The sequence below is a fragment of the Pagrus major genome, chromosome 11 (genome assembly GCF_040436345.1).
Source record: "Pagrus major chromosome 11, Pma_NU_1.0".
Taxonomy (NCBI): Eukaryota; Metazoa; Chordata; class Actinopteri; order Spariformes; family Sparidae; genus Pagrus; species Pagrus major.
The window spans coordinates 9095762-9117902 of NC_133225.1; the positions used below are offsets into that span (position 1 = coordinate 9095762).

At 45.3% G+C, this 22141-nt stretch overlaps 4 protein-coding genes across 6 annotated transcripts in view; 3 read left to right on the top strand and 1 right to left on the bottom strand.

Annotated features, from left to right (window-relative positions):
* The first annotated feature begins 2409 nt into the window (after positions 1–2409).
* Positions 2410–7290, top strand: LOC141004355 (uncharacterized). Its single transcript, XM_073475793.1, has 3 exons — positions 2410–2911; positions 3100–3426; positions 6464–7290. The coding sequence occupies exons 2-3, from the start codon at positions 3161–3163 to the stop codon at positions 6621–6623; spliced, it is 426 nt and encodes a 141-aa protein (XP_073331894.1). The 5' UTR covers positions 2410–2911; positions 3100–3160; the 3' UTR covers positions 6624–7290.
* An 80-nt stretch (positions 7291–7370) lies between these two features.
* On the top strand, positions 7371–8964 carry bsnd (barttin CLCNK type accessory subunit beta). Its single transcript, XM_073475794.1, has 3 exons — positions 7371–7865; positions 7941–8017; positions 8626–8964. Exons 1-3 carry the CDS (start codon positions 7689–7691, stop codon positions 8735–8737), a joined length of 366 nt encoding a protein of 121 aa, XP_073331895.1. The 5' UTR covers positions 7371–7688; the 3' UTR covers positions 8738–8964.
* A 2214-nt stretch (positions 8965–11178) lies between these two features.
* Positions 11179–16157, top strand: pcsk9 (proprotein convertase subtilisin/kexin type 9). Its single transcript, XM_073476589.1, has 12 exons — positions 11179–11533; positions 12423–12617; positions 12820–12952; positions 13059–13192; positions 13290–13431; positions 13695–13891; positions 13972–14155; positions 14245–14415; positions 14508–14656; positions 14725–14890; positions 15472–15599; positions 15679–16157. Exons 1-12 carry the CDS (start codon positions 11360–11362, stop codon positions 15871–15873), a joined length of 1968 nt encoding a protein of 655 aa, XP_073332690.1. The 5' UTR covers positions 11179–11359; the 3' UTR covers positions 15874–16157.
* Positions 16158–19094: 2937 nt separating this feature from the next.
* The window catches only part of usp24 (ubiquitin specific peptidase 24), a 30783-nt gene continuing 27736 nt past the window's right edge, over positions 19095–22141 (bottom strand). For all 3 annotated transcript variants that reach the window (XM_073475894.1, XM_073475893.1, XM_073475892.1), the window contains one exon: positions 19095–21918. In XM_073475894.1, the coding sequence (XP_073331995.1) occupies positions 21856–21918 (63 nt within the window). In that variant the 3' untranslated portion in view covers positions 19095–21855. The remainder of the gene's footprint in view (positions 21919–22141) is intronic.

Consider the following 22141-nt stretch of genomic DNA (forward strand, 5'->3'; position numbering starts at 1 on the left):
AAACGTTTTCTCTTATTTCTTCACATTCTGTCATTAATTTTGTATAATTTCTGAATGTTTTAAAAGAGTTTACATGTGACATTTATCAAAAATACAACCATGGACAGTGTGTATAACCGTCAGCCCTCACAGGAGTGAGTGTTACTGTGTACTGAATTATTTGTGTTGAGAAGTCAAACAACCTTCATGACCTCTAAAATAAGATGCTGCACTGGACTGACGACCACAAATACACTGTTATGATCTGTGACAGCACAAGGACGACTGACCTCGGCTGCTCTGATAGACCTGCACACACATGCACACACGCACACACACACTGCAACAGGAGAGCTGATATGACTCACGACTGACAGACAATCCACCATGTTGTTTCTTTTATACCTCTGAATGTGCATGCTTTTATCAATGATATGTTTTACTCTGGGACCTCGAGAGAGAATCTTTCACCGTGTTTTTAATGTATTCAACTTTATTTAATAAATCTGTCATTATGGAAACGATATCAGACTCGTTAACCGGCAAGGAATGTTGGAAACTTCTGTGCAGCGCGATCTGAGGATCTTGATCTTGATCAGACGATTGGAGTTTGGCCCGGCTGTCACTGAATTGCAGATTTTCTTCTTTTTCCAAGCACTTTATCTCACTGGTTTGTTTTCTAAAATGTTGTTTCCAAGGTTAAGAGCAAAAGTCTGGACTTGAAAATGTCCTAAACTATAAAACTGTGTAGAAAGATTTCCCTTCAATTTAAAGAATCTTAACCATCTTCTGAATAATGTTGCACTGAGCAAGACTTCAAACCCTTCCTCTTATACATATCCACATTTTTAGGTGACATTGTAATGTCTTGGTTTAAAGATATATTCATCAACTGTGCATTTCCATTTGATGTTAGACATATACAGTGCTCAGTAATGGAGCTGTATGATGATGTAAAATAATGAGCCTGGCTTGTGTTTATGCCATCTAGTACTGCTCACTGGCACTTATGGACAAAGGTAAATCTTTATGGTCCAACCTGAGTAACAAATGAACCTCATCGAGCGGCTCAGGTAACAATGGATCCCACAACTGGGTTTGTAAAGGAGTTCTGTTTGTTTCTCTGCCCAGTTACGGTCATAAGACAACATTGTGTAGTGTGTAGGGTTGCGTATCACGGGACAGGAGAGAACAACAAGCTGCCGAACAAATATGAGTACATAACATGTGATCTCCGTTTTGCAACCGACGGCGTCTGCTTCCTGAGGAACCACACAGGACGAGGAGCAAGACGAGGAAGAAACAACTCAAGGATCGTGTTACACTTTATGTTCTGGTTTAGGAATGCACGATATTGGATTGTATTTGATATCCGAGTGGATTTGTTGGCGATATTCGATACGCCGACATTTTCCAACTAATTTTGACTGATTGCAGACGCCGACATCAGTATATATACATATTTCTTCCACCTAATTGCAGAGAGCATCAAGTGTCTCTCGTGGAGGAGTTAAAGGGGCTCTGTGGAAGTCCTGTGTTGTGATGTTTGTGTCCAGTTTGAAACCAGAAGTCAACGGTGAGTTCTTTCAACGTACTTATGATCATTTTCAGTTCCATAATTTTATTTTGGGTACCACCAGATTAAGTTTACATGCTTCAGTGCTCAAAAAAACACATCAGTTTTCTCACACCGCCCAGTCCTGTCTCTTTAAGGCCCCTCCTCCTGAACACCCAGTCTGCTCTGATTGGTCAGCTCACACACGCCTGAGCAGCTGTGCTAAATCAATTCTTAGCTGCCGACCTCGCCACTGAGCATAAAGCATGCAAAAATGTGACATTGTGATGTAGCGTGATGTCACAGAGTCACAGAATTAAAGGCGGGACTACTGACGAGGCGTTTCAGGAGCAGTGTTTTCCGTGGGAGAGAGGAGCTTCGGTTGGGCTTTGACCTTTTTAACTTTCAAGATGTTTTACATGATCAAGAACATATATAACACACAATAATACTTTTAAAGAAGCATAGTAGGTCTGATTTTAATGATATGTATTTAGCGATATCAGATTGGAACAAAGTTAAAGGGGCATTTACAAGTTTGAGAAGTCGATGAGCGACTGAGGGCTTCAAGCAACAAGATAAAAATTCACATTTTCAGTTACTGAAGCATCTGTTGTCGATCATTTTCAGCCAAATGACTTTCACACGTTACTGAACCGCCTCCCCAACTCTTTCATAATCGATAACAGTGATAACAATCCTCTCGCAGCACCCCAATAGTAACCCCAGTGAGGATCCTCCTGCTCCACCCCCAGCAAAGCTCCACCCTCAGCTCAAAAAACACACAGTCCCTCTTTTTGTTTGCAGCCTTTATCGGCTCATAGATGACAGGAGGGGGACTATAATTCTCTCCTTGTGCAAACAGCTTGCCCAAACAGAGGCAAAGTGACAATGTTCAGAGCGCCCTGCCCTCCCATTCCTCCTCCTCGTCACTGAAAAAGCCTTCCTCATAAAAAAAAACAACACAACACTTCCTCGCAGCGCTCGGCTCTGCTGCTGCTGCTGCTGCTGTGGCCAGATGAAAACCAAACAGTGCCCGGCCCACATGCGACACCAACTCCTCTCCGACGGATTTTCGGTGCTGTAATCGCTCCCAAACACCGGATGTGCTGCTTCTTCTCCGGTGGAGAGAGAGAGAGAGGGAGGGAGAGAGAGGGGCGACGCGTCGGTGGAGGAGCCCAGAATGAGAGAGGCGCGGCGGGGAGGGGAGGAAACGCGGACCGAAGCGGAGAGGAGCTGTGCTTTTATTGAGTTTTGGTCGGGGAGCTCTGGTGGGCGTCATACGGGGTTATGAGTGAGTGAAAGTTGATGAAGAGGAGAGAAGAGATGATGAAGGTTTCGGTTCACGCACCTCCTGAACCAGCGACTTCCTATCAGGTAGAGAGAGGATCGGTGTGCGTAAAGATGGTTTACATGTTGCTTTGATATCCAGGTTTTAACCCCTTCAGTCAGTTTCATTTTGCTTCTGCTTACTTCTTCCTCTGTCACACACACACACACACACACACACACACACACACACACACACACACACACACACACACCTCCTCTCTCCCCCCCTGCAGACTGACTGCTGCTGAAGTGGAGGTGCTGCAGCTGTAGCTGGGAGAACTCGCTTCCCTGGAGATGCCGCTCCCTCAGGGCATGCTGCTCTGTCTGGGCATGCTGCTGCTGTCTGTTGGGGGGGTCCTGGCCCTGTGCGTGGGTCTGCCCTACCATTCGGCCCCACTGTTCGGAGTAGGACTCTTCCTGGGCCTGGGGGGCGTGGGCCTGCTGGTCAGTGGAGTCTGCATGGCCATGAGGAATCTCCAGGTGGCCGTGCCCGGACACTTCCTCCTGCACCCCCGCACAGGCACACGCTTCAGCCCACGGCAGTCCATGGCTATACAGAGGTAGGCACCACAATGCTTCAAGCGCAGATGTTTTTAGGTTTATGCATTTTCTCAAGAAATGTGTGCGGGATTCGCAAGAAGCTGTGGTTCCCAGCCAGAGGTAGGGGCCGCTCTCTGGGGTCAGGGGGATTGGAAATTGTAGAAGGAAGCAGAACAGACGCCCTGGGGTCTATAACAAGCATTAAAGTGGACAGAATTTAAGGCAATTAAGGGTTCACAACCTGACAAGACTCCCAATTGGATGCGTACATGGACGTGTAGTACTTCTGTTTGTACTTCTGTTCATCACAAAGTCGTAGACTTATTCCATAGCTTCTAGCATAGTGTTCAGGCGTCTCAACAAGCTGGCAATACGTGGATTTCTGCGTAAATGCTCTGATGACAAGTTTCATGGCAATCCATCCAGCAGTTCTTGACATATTCCTGTTTGGCCTTGATCCACTGAATGGTACTGCCATTCTTGGAGCCGTGCTATTCTGGCTCCAAGGGTTGGGACAACAGACTTAGAAAAGCCCTTTTTAATTTATACAAACCAAGCCTGCCATCTTAAACATTGGGAGAAGACCTTTTCAGGCTTCCCTTGTGTTGTTCGAGCTGAATAAACACACATACAGAGAAAAACCAGAACACACCGTGCAGGGAGATGATCTGAGAAACGTTCTCGCTGTTGAACAGATCTCTTGGACACATCACCTCGTATAAGTTATAGCGAACAGTTTGACAAAGAGCAGCGAAGCGCATTAGGAACTTGCAAACACTGGACTTGCGACACTGAGAATTGGAAAGCGAGCGATTTTTTGATTATGGACTGATTATAGAAGTAGGTCATGGAGAAAACAGCAGCCACACATGCATGTGGCTGACAGACTCCCCCTGGCATTGTCTGAGGTAATCTGTGAGAGCCTTGTGAATTTAAACAAGACGTGCTCTGCTCATTGTCCGGCCCCGAGGAAGAGAGATGCCAGGAGCACAGTTTCCATCATCGGGGGTTTTTCTACCTCCAGACACTAATGAAGCTCAGAATGATCAGTATCTCTAAACCTCAGCTATCTTTTTGATGTGAGACGCGGACTGTGTAAAGTTTTGTTTGAGGGATTAGAGAACGAAGCCATAAAATGATCACAGGGGAATGATATGCAACAACAGAGTGCATTTCCTGAAGGAAATGCGGTGTGTACGCTGGAATATTGAAATGCATTACCGGAAAAGCTGTTAGTCAAGGAGCAGCTGAAGGAGAGTGAACTTGTTGGATGAGTGAGAGCGTGATTAAATATCCAAAGAAGACTTTACTGAAGTGATCTCAAGTGTAGGAACTGAAATTCTGAATTAAAGTATAAAAGAAGAGAAGGAAATACATTTTTTTCTCGATTTTACAGTCAGACATGTACGCACACGACACGTGGACGTGCAGTCGTGGGAGGAGATGGGACTGCCACACACTTTAAGATTCAGTGCCTTGCCACCTCAGTAGTGCCCAGGAGGTGAACTGTCCGTGCTGGGCTTGAGCCAGCCACCCAGGCCAAGTCAAGACCCAAAAAACTGAAGAGAGAAGTTGAAGTTTCGGCTGAAAAGTGATCACTGAAAGGGCTCGTCTATCAGTTGAAGCGCATGTGCTGAATAGAGTTGATGTGGAAGATAAAGTGTGGCTGCTCAGTGAAGTCGTTAGTTGAAGTGTTACTGCTGAAATTAATGGAAGTTCAAGATAAACTGTGGTTCGTGAAATGACTTGGCAATCAGATGTATAAACACTGACAAGAGTTGAAGTGTTGGATGAAATGTAAATCGCTAAAAGATGTTGAAGTGTCGGAGTGATTGAAGTTCTGCTATCAGCTGAAGTGCAAATGCTGAGAGGAGTTGAGGTGTCAGATATCCTGGGGTTCCTCAGTTGAAGTGTTGCTGCTGAAATGAGTTGAAGTGCAAGTTCTGAAAGGAGAACGGAAGTTGTGGTGGGAGTTAAAGTTCAACAACTAAACGGAGTTGATTATCAGTTGCAAGAATTAGTCCTCAGAGGAGTTGAGGTGTAAGATAAAGTGCGGTTGCTCAAAGGAGGTGACTGTCAGTTGAAGTGCAAGCACTGAAATGAGTCGAAGTGGAAGTTAGAGTGTAATCTCTAAAAACAGGTTCACTACCAGTTTCAAGTGTAATTGTCAAATGAGTTAAGGTGCAAGATAAAGTGGAGTTGCTGAAAGGAGTTGACAATAAATACAACTGACAAGATTTGAAGTGTTAGACAGTGTAATCAGTACTGCGGTTGCTCAAAGGAGTTCAAGTGTTGCTCCTTAAATGAGTTGAAGTGTGAGTTAATGTTAAAACTAAGCACCTTGCTAGTTCGTCAGATAATACAATCGCAGCTAAGCAAGAAGGCCACAGCTTAGGTTCATGCAAACCATTACAAGATAAAACCACAGTAGCAAGGTACAATCAACAAACAAGCTAATAAACTAGCAGCTACAAAGTGTCAGTAGTGCGTCAAACTGCAACAAAAACAGTCTTCTCTTATTCCCAAATGCCCACTAGATCCACCTAAGCAACTTATTTGGGAACTTCTATGCCCGTCCTAAAACCTACAACAGCCAACGAGTGATCGTGTAGACAAGTGACCCACTTTCTCTTACAGGAGGTGTAAATTGTGAAAGCTTATGCAGTTTATGCATTTTGCTCTATGAACAGGCTTTTTTTCCACCTAAACTCGTGTTTTTTTTCTATTCTATACGCATAAAGTTGGTGTAAATAAGGAAATAAAGAACTATAATGAGTTTTTGTCCCTGTTACTCTCAGGCAGGGGTATACGGAGGTCACAAAAATACCAGGCGCCTGAATATTTCCTGTTAGAAAAACAGTTGTTCATTTTCAGTGATATTCTTATCTGATTTTAACTTGAACCATGTCAGACAACATGATGTGGACCCAAAAATGTTGGCAAGAAAACTAAATAAAACCACGTCTGTACTCCAGAAGTTCTGGTGCTAGGTGCAATGTGAACACCGACAGGAGTTGAAGTGTAAGTCCTTTTCTCTCGCTCTCTCTCCTTCTTCAGGAGGTTGGACCGAATTCGTCGGGAGATGTCAGAGGACTCTGTCAGCAGGATACCGGATCCCGAACCTCCTCTCCCGTCCACCCCTCCGCCCTGGACAATGGAGCCGCCTCCATCCTACGACACAGTGATGAAGAGCCAGGAGCGCGGCGAGCAACTTTAACCTCTGGCTCTGGCGGACATCTTTACTTTGTGTCAGTGCCTTTTGTCTTTGGTTCTCAGCGAAGAGCCTTGTAGGAACAGTCGGTGCTATGGATGAACTCGCTGGCCTCCTTCTGTGCCTTAAGTCAGCCACCCTGAAGCACAAGCCAAGACTGCAGCTGGTTAAAGACTTAGTTGTGCGGACCGTGAACCAGCGCGGCCTGTGTCTCCTACAAGAGTGTGCTGTGATTGATTGCGAAAGCAATTGGAATGATCACCACAACTGCATCGCGCTCTACACTAAAGGGCCTTTCTTGAGACCAGGATTATGTAACTTTTACAACAAAGTGAAGGGATTCCAGTCAACAGTTTGGCTGCAAGCTTCCTGACATCTAATTAGGATATTTTATTGGCCTGCTTGAATTTATGTGACCTACTACTGTGGCTGCACAGCACGATAAGACCTTCCCTCACAGCTACACAGCTCCTCTTTGTATCTGCACTATTTCCTGTCATAACTTTGTACATGTTTCATTGACAGCTTACTCAAATGCAAAGTGCCTTAACCAGTGACAGCAGAATGTCAACAATCCTGTGGTATTTATCTTTCAGCTTTGTATCCCGTGTTTGCAGAATGTCCACTGTCAGTGCTATGTTGTGATGTTACTATAAACTTGACTTAATGGATAGCTGCAGAGCTCCCTGTGGGTGGTGTCGCATTTAGAAATAATGGATTGTTTATTTAAAAGAGGGAAACCCGGGAAGGGCGGAGAAATGTATTTAAAATCGCGTCCAAACCGAGCAAACATAAACAGTCAGCTCAATGCCGTGCAGAAGCTCAGCTGCGAGTCTCATTTTTTGCCGGCAGCTTGAGGCAAGGTGACCTATCAGGTACACACACACCTGCAATTTTATACCTGACCTGAGCAAGCTGTCTGCAGGCGGTAATAAGCAGCAGAGTGGAACCCTAACTGTGCTTTCTCCGCCCTCACCTTCAAGCCTCGACACAGAACAACACCAAATCTTTCCTCATTGTTCGACAGGTGTCTGAAGTTTACACAAACAAGAGCTTTATTATCCAGCAGCGATGGTAGAAGGGAAACCTTACAGGTACGGCCTGATAGCGGCGGGGCTGTGTGTGGCGGCGGTCGGCCTCTTCATCATGACTCAGGAGCGGCCGCACGTCTACGCCACAGTATGCGTCCTCGGCGTCAGCATGGTGTGCTTGGGGACTGTGTGGAGCCTGTGCCAGTGCTATCCAAAGGTAGATATGGGCTTGGAGAAAGACACGAGACATGACATGTGAATGCTGTAACTCAGAAGAGTGTGTGTTTGTCAGGTCATTCTGGCTCCTGAGAATCAGGAGAAAAGTCGACAGGATCTAGCGTGCACTGCAGACGGAGCAAGAGACGAAAGGTACTTTCTCACACACACTTTCCACGAACACACACACACTCTTTCCTAATGGCCCACAGACTAGCGGGTGTTCATCCAGTCCTCCGTGATCTCTCTGTGGTCAGTCTGTGTATCTCTGGATGCTAAGCGACCATCATGTAGTGGGCGAATTGGCGACAGGAGGAGGGTAATGTGTCTGAGGGGAGGAAGTATCTGCACTAAGACACTGTAGATACTAATGTTATTATCTTTACTGGGAAATTAATGCTGATGTAATGGAGAAGAGGAGGGAGGTGAAGTGGAAGAGAGTCATAAGGAGAGATGGTGGTCTGAAGGTTGGTGCTGCATACTGTAGGGCAGATAAGTTGGAGGGCGGGGACAGAGAAGGAATAACAAGGACCGCTAATGTTCCCATGATTAAAGCACTTGAGCCTCAGTGTCGTGGCCAGCGGGGAGCTCACTTCCTGCATTTTTTGACTATGTGAATGTTCCAGATAAAGACATGCCTGCTCAGCAGAACCCTCCCCCAAATTACAAAAAAAAGTAAGGAAATGAGGACAAAATACTGGAACTAGACTTCTATTTCTGTCTCTCCCCTCTCCTCCCCCCCCTTTTGGTTTTAATTTTAGGCATGCAGAGGCTCTGCCAGGTTCCTCTGGCCAAAAGTGGAGTAGCAGCAGACTTCTTCTTGAAGCTCAGAGGAGCCGGTGTCACAGCTGCCCCACGCTGCACCTGGTCTGAGGGAAGGAAGCCATCATCAGAGGACTGCTCATCAGAACAACTCAGGACAGGACGGTCTTTTACTAAAATGACAGCGTCGCTCTCACATGAGGCTGTTTGAATGTGACTGAGCAACAGCTGTGCAAAACTTCACTGTGTATCAGTGTTGAGTCAATAAAGTTGAATGTACAGTATTTTGCATGTTAGTTCCAGAAGATGGCACTATTTACTATATGACAGAGAGAGAGAGAGAGAGAGAGAGAGAGAGAGAGAGAGAGAGAGAGAGAGAGAGAGAGAGTGAGAGTGTGTGTGTGTGTGTGTGTGTGTGTGTGTGTGGCGGACACTGCATTGACCTACATTTTAATTAAACAGGAACTTTTCTGAAATACAACCAGTCTTTTTGTATCACTACGATGTTGAAGTTTATGTAAATAAACATTATATTCTCTCCACGTTGCTCCTCTTTTACTGGCAAAAATCTGCCAAATGACGTAAAACGGGTCATCTGGTTATTCTTTGAGCAGAAGGAAATACCACAACCCTTTTCCTCTGTTTTCTGTGGTCATGTAGCACCAATTTAAAAAAATATTTGTATCCCTCTACTGCCTAGACAGCCCAGTTTTAAGCAGGGAAATATACTTATAATCACCAATAATGTGATTAAAGATATATTGCAGCAACTTTCTCAAAGTTGGGAAGCGCGAGTCAAGATCTAAAAAGGATGGATCCTACAATTCCCATGATGCAACTCAATAGCTTCATTCATTACAAGCTCCCAGCCAAGAAAAGCCCAATTATTGTAACCCTAAAGGTCCCCTGATGAGTTCCTTGTAAACAAACTAACTATTAAAGTGTGTTTACAGGTCTTGTGGAGTAGCATAAAGCCTTTTGTGGCTCCAGAGGAAGCTGCATGTAATCTGATAAACTGCCTCCAGTGATGTCACTCAGTGGCTAAGTTGCATTGTGGGTAATGTAGGCACCAGGTCTTGGAAAATAAAGAAGAATGTGTGCTGTATCCACTTGTTTTTAAACTGTCCACGATGAGTCCAACAGTGTTATAGGAGTGTAATTAAGACCAGTGGACTGCTTTTCAAAACCTGGTGCAACTCTGAGTGACATCAGATCACATGCTGCCTCCTCTGGAGCCACAAAAGGCTTAATAATACTTTTTCCACATATGCAGGACTCCCCAAGACCTGTTAACACACTTTAATGTGTAAACTAAAAATGAAAACTGGAGGCAGGAATCTGTAACGTGTACGTGTATGTCCTTGTGTGCACACTCAATACAAACACTCGTTGCTCCATGGTCCTCCTAGTGGTCAAACCCTCTACAGGGCACCTTTAATGGCTGATGTGGTGCTCTGTTTCAGTTACAAATTTGTCGTCTCTTGCCAGTTTGTGATCTATAAATTGACATTAATGCACAACATGGCGATGAGAAAACAATGTGACGACTTGGCAGGGGTCACTGGTACTGATGAACCAACAGAGAAATGTTGCTCTAATCTGCAAACAGAGCTTCATATTGAGTTTCTGCTCACTGTTTGGCTGTCCAGCCCACAACACTAGCCTTCAGGTTCACTCTGTCGGCTCTCGTTGTGCGATTTCCAGCTCAGCACCAGACAGCAGACAGACACAGGAAGCGTCCAGCTGGTGGACATCGTGGAGCAGTCAGATATTATATATTACAGAGACCGAAGTTAATGCTAACGTTGCTCCGTAACTATCACAACATTACGTTTCTAACCAGCCTACCCCATCCTCTGATGATTTCTTCCATGCTTGACTTTTTTTTTTCTTTTACTACAGATGGAGTTGCATAACTGTAGAAACTCAGAGATGCAGAAAATTCAGATTCCCATCATTATTGTTGCAGCACAAACTAAAATGGTGTCCACGCTCTGTCTGAGAGCACATTTACATGTTCACTGTTGGAGCCCTGACATCATCACCATGTTCTCCAAACTCTTAAGAGCCACAGAGGACATTATGTAACTGCTGTCATGGGCTGAGTTTGTACTTTTCATGATGATTAAACTGATCTTCATGAGTAGAATGATTTGTAAAATAATCAAAATAAAGGACACATCTCGTGACCAGCTTCTTCTGCACACAATCACCAGCTCAGACACACAACACAATACTTGCACTTGCACGCATGAGTCACGCTGTTCACATTAAGTGACACATGTTAGAACAGCATCAACAAACAAAGTTGAGGAGTGAGAAGGAAACGCTTCCTCAGATGATCACAGGGTTGGCTGGTTCAGTGGGGAGAATGAAACATGACTCCTCCACAGTAAGAGGTGTTTTTAACGGAGGACAATCATTCGATACAAAAGCGGTGGCGTGAGCCCCAGAGACGTCAGCAGTCCCCGCCTTGAATTATAAGAATCAATTGTTGGATTTTTTTTTTTTTTTTTTTTTTTCTTAATCCAAAATGAGAATAGATGGTTGGAGGCGCTCTGTGACTGTCGGGCACACACGCAGGACGCGCAGCTGTCGGAGGCACCAAACACATCTGGATAAGTCAGACTTGAGATAAATGAGTGAATCTGTGTGATTTAATATCTGATCTGATCATTTTGTACTGGAAACAGTCCAAGAGGGATTTTTATTTATTTTATTTTTTTTTAAACAATGCGTCGCACCTCAGGCTGGATTGGCTGGGCGCTGTGTTTGTGCGCATCTTTGACCGTGAGCGCGCAGGATTACCCCGAGGACGACGAGATGATCCTGGATCTGATCCGAGAGGACGGGACCCAACCTGAGACCAGAGCCGAGCCCGCAGCCGACCTCCTCAGGTGCAACAAGGTAACAAGGAGGGTGTCAAGCGGCGGTGTGGAGGAAGCACAGTACTCTGATCAGTTACTCGAGTAAAAGTAGCGACACTACAGTGTACAAATACTCTGTTTTTAAAAGTACTGGCATTAAAGTACCAAAAGTAAAAGTACTTACAATGCAGAATATCCCAGATTACATTACACAGTATTATAATCGCTGACAGATACGTGCCACTTTATTTTAAATACTTTATAATATCTTTATATATCAATAATCACAATGTATTTGTTGATAACAGTCTGTATGAGCTGTAGTTGGAAAGTAACTAGTAACTAAATTCATCAAATGAAAGTAGTGGAGTGAAAAGGGGCAACATTTCCGTCTGAAATGTAACGGAGGAGAAGTGTAACGTCGCACCAAATGGAATTAAATCAGTACCTCAAAATTGTACCTAAGTAGTAGTTGAGTAAATGTCGCCTACTTAGTTACTTCCAGCCTCTGTCAGAGTGCCAACAGCCTGTTACCTGTTTGTGTAGTCTGAAGGCGTCATCGTCTATTTTGTACAACTGCAGATTTCACTCTTTGTTATTAAAATAAACCAATAAGTCTGTAGTTTATTTATTTATTTTATGTTTGTTTCAATGCTTTGCAGCATTTACCAAGGTGGCAATCTTTTCTGGTTGGTTGATCTCGCTGGAAGAAAATGATATTGACAGAGGACGCAGATTAACCTTCATCTAAATGCGCGCTCACAACCTGGATACCCCAGTTTCCATTTTTTTAATCTATGCAATATTATCAGCAGATACACAGAAAAACACCCAGTTATCCATTACAAAGTGGATCTATTGAGTTTCCCAAGCATGCTTCGTGTCTCCTGCACCTGAACTCAGCGTCCTCTGCGCTCTGTGTCCTCCAGGCGGCGTGGCGCATGCCCGGTCAGTACCTGGTCATCCTGCGTCCGGGAGCGCACGAGTCTCACGTGCAGAGGACCATCAGGAGGCTGAGAGCCAGAGCAGCCAGGAGAGGTTACCTGCTGCTGGACATCCTGCAGACGTACTCCGGAGCTCTGCACGGCTTCCTGGTCAAGATGAGCAGCGACGTCCTCGACCTGGTAACAGCTTCACCTGCTCCTGCAGTGACACCTGCGGGGAGGAATCACTACACAAGCACTAATAAATACAAGATGGTTCATATAAAGAAATAAAACATGGAACAGTGAAAGGGGTTACAGCAGTAGATGGACAGTTTCACACTCATCAGCTTTCTGTGCGGGCTTTATTTTATACTTTAGAAGTTGATTGTGTGTCTTTCAGGCGCTGAAGCTCCCTCATGTCCACTACATAGAGGAGGACTCGTCCATCTTCGCTCAGAGCGCCCCCTGGAACCTCCAGAGGTTACTGCAGTCTCAGGGTGGCATCTCTGAAAACGGCACATACAGTCCACCCAGTGAGTCCGTCCCTGTCACACACACACACACACACACACACACACACACACACACACGCCCCTGGAGTAATTTATATCTAATCCACACACCCTCTGTCCGGTGCAGATGATGGAGGGAAGGCGAAGGTGTATCTGATGGATGGCAGTGTTCAGAGTTCTCACAGAGAGGTTGAAGGACGAGTGCTCATCACAGACTTCAACAACGTCCCCGAGGAGGACGGAGTCAGAGTTCATAGACAGGTAACACACGTCAATCGAAGCTCCGCACTTCGACGATAATTGCGTATTTGTCGTTGTAGCTCAGTTTGCAAAGCTTTCGCACGTCTCTCCTCTACAGGCCAGTCAGTGCGACAGTCACGGCACACACGTGGCCGGGGTCGTGAGCGGGTCGGACTCCGGGGTGGCTCGAGGCGCTGTGGTCAACCTGGTCCGTGTGCTCAACTGTCAGGGGAAAGGGACCGTGTCAGGAGCTCTGGCAGGTAGGACTCCAAGGGACTGTGGGATCATGGAGATTTTTTTTGTAACCAATGCCACCCAACGTTTCCCATTGGTTGTGCATGTATGATATACCCAAGTAATCTCTGAGCTCTCCTCCCGTCGGTAAACAGCTTCCAGGTCAGAGCAGGATCTGATGTTACTCCGGGTGTTTATTCCTCCAGAAGTTCTGGCTCTGCACCCGACTCTCCCGTTCTTGAAGTGAAGTGTATTTTCTTTTCTGAACATCCCTCTCCTGTCCTGTAAGGTATGGAGTACATCCGAGCAACGTTACTGACCCGTCCAGTAGAGGCCGTGGTTGTTCTGCTGCCGTTCATCGGTGGTTTCAGTCGCTCATTAAACGCCGCCTGTCGGGACATGGTGGCCAACGGTGCCGTGGTCATCGCTGCTGCGGGGAACTACAGAGATGACGCCTGCCTCTACTCGCCTGCTTCAGAGCCTGAGGTTACAGCACTTTGTTTCAAAGAACCCGATGGATGTATTCTCACACACAACCCTTACTTTTGCTTCTTGTGCGTGTGCAGGTCATCACCGTAGGAGCGGTTAACTCAGCGGACCAGCTCATGTCACAGGGAGCGGGTGGCACCAACTTCGGCCGCTGCGTTGATCTGTTTGCACCTGGTGACGACATCGTTAGTGCGAGTAGCGACTGCAGCACCTGTTTCACCTCCCGTAGTGGAACCTCGCAGGCCGCTGCACACGCTGCCGGTACGCAAACACACACGTAAAAATTAAGACAACACAAAAAAGCAATCTGTGTGTGCAGCTGTTTTATTTCTTGGACCGTGCATGTGTAGGTATAGCAGCAGTGATCCTGTCGTCCAATCAGAGCATGTCACCGGTGCAGGTCCTGCAGACGATGCTGCGTTATTCCACCAGCAACACAATCAACTTCCTCTCTCTGTCTGACACACATCGTCTCGTTACTCCAAACCTGGTGGCAGCCATGCCGCCTGCCAACAGGCAAAGTAAGTGACTCACTTAATCTTCTTAACACACACACACACATACAAACAGCATCGGTGAGTAGTTCACACTCTGTTCCTGTGTGGGTGTGCAGATGAGGAGCTTCTGTGCCGGTCAGTGTGGTCAGAGAGGTCAGGGGTCGCGAGCACCGACAGGGCTATCAGTCGCTGTCGTGCGGAGGAGGAAATAATGAGCTGCAGCAGCTACAGTCCTGACGGTCTCCACGCCGGAGACTCTATCATTGTAAGTTGTCATTTCAAACCACTTCTGTCTGAGTCTACTGTTTGAAAACCCTTCACTTGTGTTGACAGGTGAAAGGCAGGCAGCTGGAGTGCGCTGCCCACAATGGTCCGAGAGGTAAAGGTGTGTACGCCGTGGCGCGCTGCTGTGTGATAAGTGGTCTGCAGTGCCAGGTCCGCGCTAGTCCAGAGTCGGGGCAAGATGACGAGTGTGTCGACCCGCAGCACCGCCCGACTGGTGAGTCTCACGCGCGGTCTTCTGCAAGATTAAAGATTCCTCAAGTGTGCATAGTTCTGAGCTCACTTATTTTCCGTTGTCTGGCAACAAAAATACTTCAGGTCAGGTTTAGGAAAACATGTTAATTATGATGTTGCAGGATCAACACCGACACAGATTGATCAGATTGTGCATGCTGGTACACACGCTAGCAGTTTCCCTCTATTTCCAGTCCTTATGCTAAGCTAAGCTAACCATCTCCACTAGCTTTACATGTGAGAGTCGAATGAATCTTCTCATCTAATATTTTCTAAGAAAGGGAAAACTGCTGAATGAACTCGGTGGCTGTGCTGCGCACAAACCGTCCTTTAAGCCTGAATACAAGGCTTTGACGCGGCTGCCTTGGGAACATCTTGGTCGATTATGCTCGTTTCCATGGCAGTCGCTGTGAAAAGAAAGTGTACTCCATAATTACCAGCATTGTGTGCAGTATAAAGAGCAGGTTTGTTAGTTTACATCATATTTCTCGCTCATCACCTTCACGGTGGATCACTAATGGACGATGCTCTCGGCGTTTAACCGAGTGTCTCGTCTCTCTCCAGGCTGCACATCTCGGCCCTCTGCTGGGATCTCGTCTCGCTCCCGTCCACAACACGGTGATCGGAAACGTTGCCACGCTCCGCCTCTGGAGTGCCACCTGCTGGAGAAAACATCCGCTGATAAAGATCAGGTGAGTATTTTAAGTAGATAGAAATGTCTTAAAAACTTTCCCCTCAGACCTTTTTAACACCGCTGCTGTTCTCCTGCAGTTCGAGGTGTCCTGTCCTTCTGGCTGGACTCTGACAGACTGTAGCGCCGTCTTTCTGGGCTCTGCCATCTTGGGGCCAGTTGCTAAGGGCAACAGCTGCCATGTCTACAGTGCCACGGGAGGTGACGGGGCGGCGGCCGCTGCTGTCTGCTGTCGTGTTAGACCACCAGAACAGAACGTCACAGCTCTTCACTGATCCGGTCTCACACCTCTTGGATGTCTAACACCTTGATATTAATGAAGATGTCTCTCATGTTGTCTTCTTTGTCTTCTATCAGTGACTGTAAACGCTTTTGTAACACTGCTTGTGAGTGTTTCAGTTGAGCACACATGTTGTATTAATGCCTCAGACTTGCATATGTTGCATGTGTAGTACTGTCTCGTTAGCGCCTTTTAAACCGGTAGGCCGACAGTTTGTAAAATGTAACCAAATATTTTTGTATCTTTTACAAAATAATTATAATAAAAAAGAGCTTTCATGAACATAAAATGTGTGTATGTTTTTCTAAAATAAAGGCCCAGGCAAGTTTTACAAAAAGGTGCAAATGACGTCTTATCAAATCAATTTGGGATCTCGAGGCTTCTGAAGACTTGGATTAAGGGCCACCCGCACCAAGAAATATAACAATGACTTTTAGTAGATTGTTTAAAATGTTTGAGTCCACACCATAACGACAACGACGGCAGGGAACAATATCGTTGAGATCACTTTCAGAGCAACTTGATGAAGATGAACACTGACAGCCGAGCAAAATCCATTTACAGGAACACAGGAGCTTTTCCGACTAATTAATGTTGCAGGAGAGTTGATAATATCGGTTTCTAACCGTAGCTGACCTCTTTTATGTGAGCTAATTGATGGCATTACTTTTAACACAGTCTGATAACTCAGTGTTAGTTAATAATACAACATATTAATGCTTACATAACGCAAATTAGGCTGCAAATTACACATAGACACATCAATTTACCTGAGACGTGCTGTCAAAGGATCTTTGGCGCTGATGTGGTCTCTGTAGTTTGTTTTGAAGTTCTTCACATTTTATATTTTAGTCTCCATCCACTTCAGTTGTTTAAGAGAACGCTGCAACACTGTTTTACTGTGAAGCTCCAGAAATGTTTTGTGGGAAACTTCTCCCGACTTTTCCTCAGCGTGGGGGCGAGTAGATAATGACTGAATTTCCATTTTTAGGTGAATTTATCCTTTAACGAAGCTTCTGCTCTATTCAAGCCTCCCAATGAGATATGACAGCGAGCCAGTGTGCACAATACTAGAGCCATGAAACGTGAGCAGCTTAATTAATTCAGCCATTGTTCATTTTATTATTTACACCTGTGATTCTCCAAATGTCTTTGTGGAAAAAACCGATGAAAAGACAGTCAGCACTTCAGTCAGCTCCCTGCTTGACATGCTGAAATCCCCATCAGAGTGCACACAGCTCACAGCATGCTTATTATGAACATTTCTGATGCAGAAGACTGTACAGCCGTGTGTAATCAGCCTGATTAGCAGCTTGATTAATAAGCCAGTTACCCTCTACTCACTTTGTCTTTTACTAAGTCTGGCAGTAGCTTTTTAGGATTTCACAGTTCAAGAGTGAACTCAGCACAAGCACACAGACTGGACTGATTCTAGCTTCAGCATGGAGAGCACCACATCCATCCAGCACTACCAGCTGTGGTGCATTGATGAGCGGACTGAAGTTTGATTGCCACAGGAAATGTGATATCATTACTGATAAACTGACACAACCCTTCATGACAGATGGTTTGTCGGTGAACGGGTTACTCCGAGCAAAAATGTGAGCCACGATACGAGGCTGCTGGGGTTCTGTGTGAATTCATGAGTGGAGCTAAGCTGATTAACCATCCTCAGTCCAACAGGCAACGGTCCAATAGCAGACGGTTTGATGTGCCATAGCAGGAGAAGCCCAGGTGTAACTAATGACATTAAAAATGGCTCTGTGCTATTCCAGTGTCCCGTGACAGGGGGCCAGATCCTGCTCGGTACCAGGACCCTGAAACAAAGAGAGCACAGTGGCTGCTGTCGTCTGACGTCACACTCAGGGTGGGTGACAATTTCTCATTTCACTACTTCCTGATTGATCAGCAACAAAAGAAATGATGGACAGTGTCAATCTGAAGGGACGTCGGCCATATTTCAAACATAAAAACAAAAATTATTTGACACCCTGTTAGCTACTTTTAGTGTTCAACCTCTTAGAGTGATGTGTGCTGATATGTTAGAATAATTTACACCTTTCCCATGATATCATCACTTTCAAACAGTAACATTAGCTGGGAGGTGGCTTTGAATGTTAGCGTTAACCGTTAGCTGACGTCTGGCAGAGGCTGATGAGTTATCAGATATTTTGGTTTAACTTGAAATATGGAGCAATGACCATCAGATTTTCACTCTCCATTGTCTTTTCAACTGCTGATCAGTCATGAAGTGGTGAAATGATCATTATTCGTTAGATTCTGTATGTGTATATAACCTGGAAAACGGCAGTATGACATTATCCTTCCCACCCTGATCGTGATGTCTGAGGAAAATGGCTGCTGTGTAAATAAGGTCTATTAATTTTACAGTTCACGCCTATGTGTTCCCTCCTGACATGTCTACATGTTGTCAGTGAAAAAGGCCACAATCAGATCAGTAAAACACAAAAAACCCTGCAGGAATCATCATACAAAAAAGGTAAAAATTAAATAACATTTTGTTGAAAGCCCGACTGATACAGTGCCTATTACTGGATGAAATTGATGTATCACAGCATATATGGTGTACGATATGTGCCAATATGAAAACTTTTTCATAGATTATAATGCAGAAAAAATGCTTATCTAATTCCCATAATTTGCATCCTGCCTCCATTGGTCTACACATCTTTGTCACAGGATGTTTGAGAACCACATTTGTGGGACAACTGCAACAAATGTCTGTATATCGGCTGCAGTGTTGTATAAAGTACCCAAAAGTCATACTTGAGCAAAAGTAAAGATATTACTCATACTACGAGTCGACTGATTACCGGATCCGATAACAATCATTTATCTCATTATCAGAATCAGTGCGCTTTTCTGTTCAACTTTCGATAAATTAATTTCAAATGTGCTAGTAACTAGTAAATACAGTTTGTAGTGAGTCAAAAGTACAATATTTGAGTGGAAGTATAAAGTAGCAGGAAATGGAAATACTCAAGTACAAGTACCTCAAAATTGTACTTAAGTACAGTAGTTTAGTGGATGTACTCACTGATCTGCTGATATATCATTATCAGAACTTTTTACTCCTGAATATTCACCACAGCCCAAAAAATTGGGCTCTTATTTTGTAAGGTCCTGTCCTGGAACAAAGTAGAAAATCATTCGACAATAAGTACACATACATAAAAAAACAATGTTTACAAAAGGTTGTGCATTCCAGTTTATTTTATATCAAATTTCCCCTTAATCAAACTCTGATGTACAAATTAAAACTGAGTTTTAACATGCATTACAGAATCCTGCGATGGCAGAAGTGAATTTTCAAAATGACAGTAAAAACCCGTACAGATGCCAATCCCTACCCACGCTCTTACCCATCCCTCCCTGCATCCCAGGATTAAAACAAAAGATTGTTCTGATTTTTTTTTTCTCTTTTTCTTTAGTAGTTGTGGTGATGTAGCAGTGGGGGCAGACCTAGGAGAGACTCTTGGCTGAATGCGACTCATGTTTTCCAGGTTCATGTATCGCTTGGCACAGACTGCATGCAGCTCCATCAGATACCAGCCACAGAGAAGGGGGGGGGGGGCGTATGTTTGTGACAGTAAGTGCTAATGACCAAATTACACAGCAAACAACACAGGGGGCTGTTTTTCTTCCCTCCGTCACACAGAAAAGACAAACTTCACCACCACTTACTGCCACACATGCAAACGTGCCGGAGAGCACGACGTGACATTCACATCAAGTGAGAGAGAGAGAGGAAAATGGGCTGGGTGAGGGTGAGGGTGTGTGTGTGTGTGTGTGTGTGTGTGTGTGTTGGTGGGTGGAAGGGCTAAAACAGTGTCTTCCCTCCACTCAGGCTTTGAAGGAGCCTCAGTGGATCGATCACATGTCAACTCCCCATCAGAAAAACCATTTTGCATGATTGCTTCGTAGGTCCTCACACTGTAAACATTAACCTGTTAAAGCTGAGAGCTAATCTGCTAAGCTAGTTGAGGCTCATGTCTTCAGAACGTCTGAGTGAAAGTGTGGCTCCCTTAAAACTATCTAGCATAAATCAGTATCTACAAAGTGTCTCCGCTTGAGCGCGGAGTGAAAAGAAGCAGCATTTTTTTTTTACCATGACCAAAAACCCTGTCCTGTCCCCTACACCCTGTTTAATAAGGGTAAAAAGATACACCCCCACCCTCCCCCATACACACAGAATCAACAACCAACAGATACATTCCAACAATCCTTTGTCACAACACACAGAGGACATTTTCCCTGTATTATCTGAAGTCTAATGGGGATGAAGAAGCCCTGTTGCACTCCTACAGCGAAGACTACTTGACCACAGGAGACGCCGGTTTGGTGTCACGGTCAGGAGAGGTGGAGCAGACCTTTAACGCACCCTCAGAGATGGGAGCGTCTGAGGTGGGATGAGAGGGGGAGGAGGGCGGGGAGGGGATCGGGAGGTTAAGGCACTTCAAGTCTCCCGATGATTGGGGGTTAGGGACGATGGATGCGCGCCGTTCTCGCATGAAACTAGAGCTACATTTGGGTTTAGCTCCTCTGTGTGTGTTCACAAAGCTAGACAAAAGCAAAAAGCAAAACAGAAAAACAAAAACAAAATCAAACCTGATAAAGCAGAGGTAACAGGTAACTGTTCTTTGTGTTGATGAGCAAAGTGAATGAGTGACACACGTTTGCATGTTCTTCACAAGTTCTATCATAGTGTATTATTCTTTGTGTTTGTGTGTGTGTGTGTGTGTGTTTGTGTGTTTGTGTGTGTGTGTGTGTGTGTGTGTGTGTGTGTGTGTGTGTGTGTGTGTGTGTGTGTGTAACCTTGGCACCTAAAAATAAAACATGCTCCTGAGCTCCCCTTCAGTCGGCACTGACGGCCCACCATGACTGATCGATGCGCTTCCAGATCAGCTTTTTCTTGCATAAGGCTTGAGTCCCTAAACATCCTCTCCAATAGTCAATCCATCCAGAGTCAAAGAAAAGTGGCAAAGAAAATAAAAAGACAGCGATGAAATGAATAAAAATCCAGCACATGAGGCTGCCTGACAGCAAGAAGAAGAAGAAGAAGTAGAGGGAGAATGCTGACCATGGCACTGCTTTGTTTCGGATTGGCTCGAGGGCCGGGTCTTGTCCTGTTTCTAGGACAGGGCCTGCCCTTTGCTGCGTCACCAGGGTGAAAAGGTTAAGTCACAGGCAGAGTGGCTTTGCTATTAGGGCTTCCATGTGTCTGCATAAGTGGCACTGAAAAACATAGGTTGTTAAAAGCAAAAGAAGACGAGGCCACGCTCGCGAGGAGGCTCTAGAGGAACTGACCAGTGCTGCTGTACGTCACAATAGACTGGGCTGGACTATAAAGTGCATACTTAACCCCACCCCCTCCCAAGTGCTCGTGTGTGGAGGTGTTCCTGTACAAGTGCACCTGATGTCTGTAAGTTCCTCTAGAGCGAGCTAGCGTGACCTCTCGCAGTTTTGCATGGCTGTGGAGAAGAGCACAGGAGACTTTAAAATATTATCTTACACTGGAAATTACATCTATGGAACAAATCTTTACAATATGAATGTAATTCATGTAGATACATTGGCAAACATGAGCAGAAAATTGTTAAAACACAACCCGAACCCATCCTCCACCTTGCTGTCATTCTGAGTGAATGAATGAATAAAAGGATAAACTGAAGTCATCCGTGATTGTGGAAGGTTTCTGCACTTCCCACTGTAATCAACTCTGCTGCCCTTAATGATAATGCATCTCCATCATCGCCTTGGCTGCTCTGAAAGGAAGTAATTTATGATTTATTCATAGCTCCTTTGTTGCCGTAGCGACCAAGAGAATAAGTGTTCTGATTGGCTTGTTGTGGAGTCCTAAATGTCCGGACCAATCAGAGGCAAAGTGCAGCCCTTTCAATTGGCTGCCCGGTGCTGTGCCGCCGCTCCTTCAGAGGGATCCTGCTGGTTGGAGGAGCTACGGGTCTACATCTTCTAGATCGCTCTTCGAATCGCCGAGCATCATGGGAGACTCTGACCCCTGGGAGAGAGACAAGGTGTACCGTTTAAGAAAAGAGATCAAAGAAATGTGGTGTTTTATGAGTGGTTAGATATCAACGAGCTACGCAGTGACAGCAGGATGTTAATTTCTACACAACACATCAGGGTCTATTTGTGTCTGACACCCCTGAGTTGTGTGGGCATCCTGTCAGCCACAGCGGGAGTCAGAGAAGAATGAAGCCGCTTCAAATCCACCGCTAATA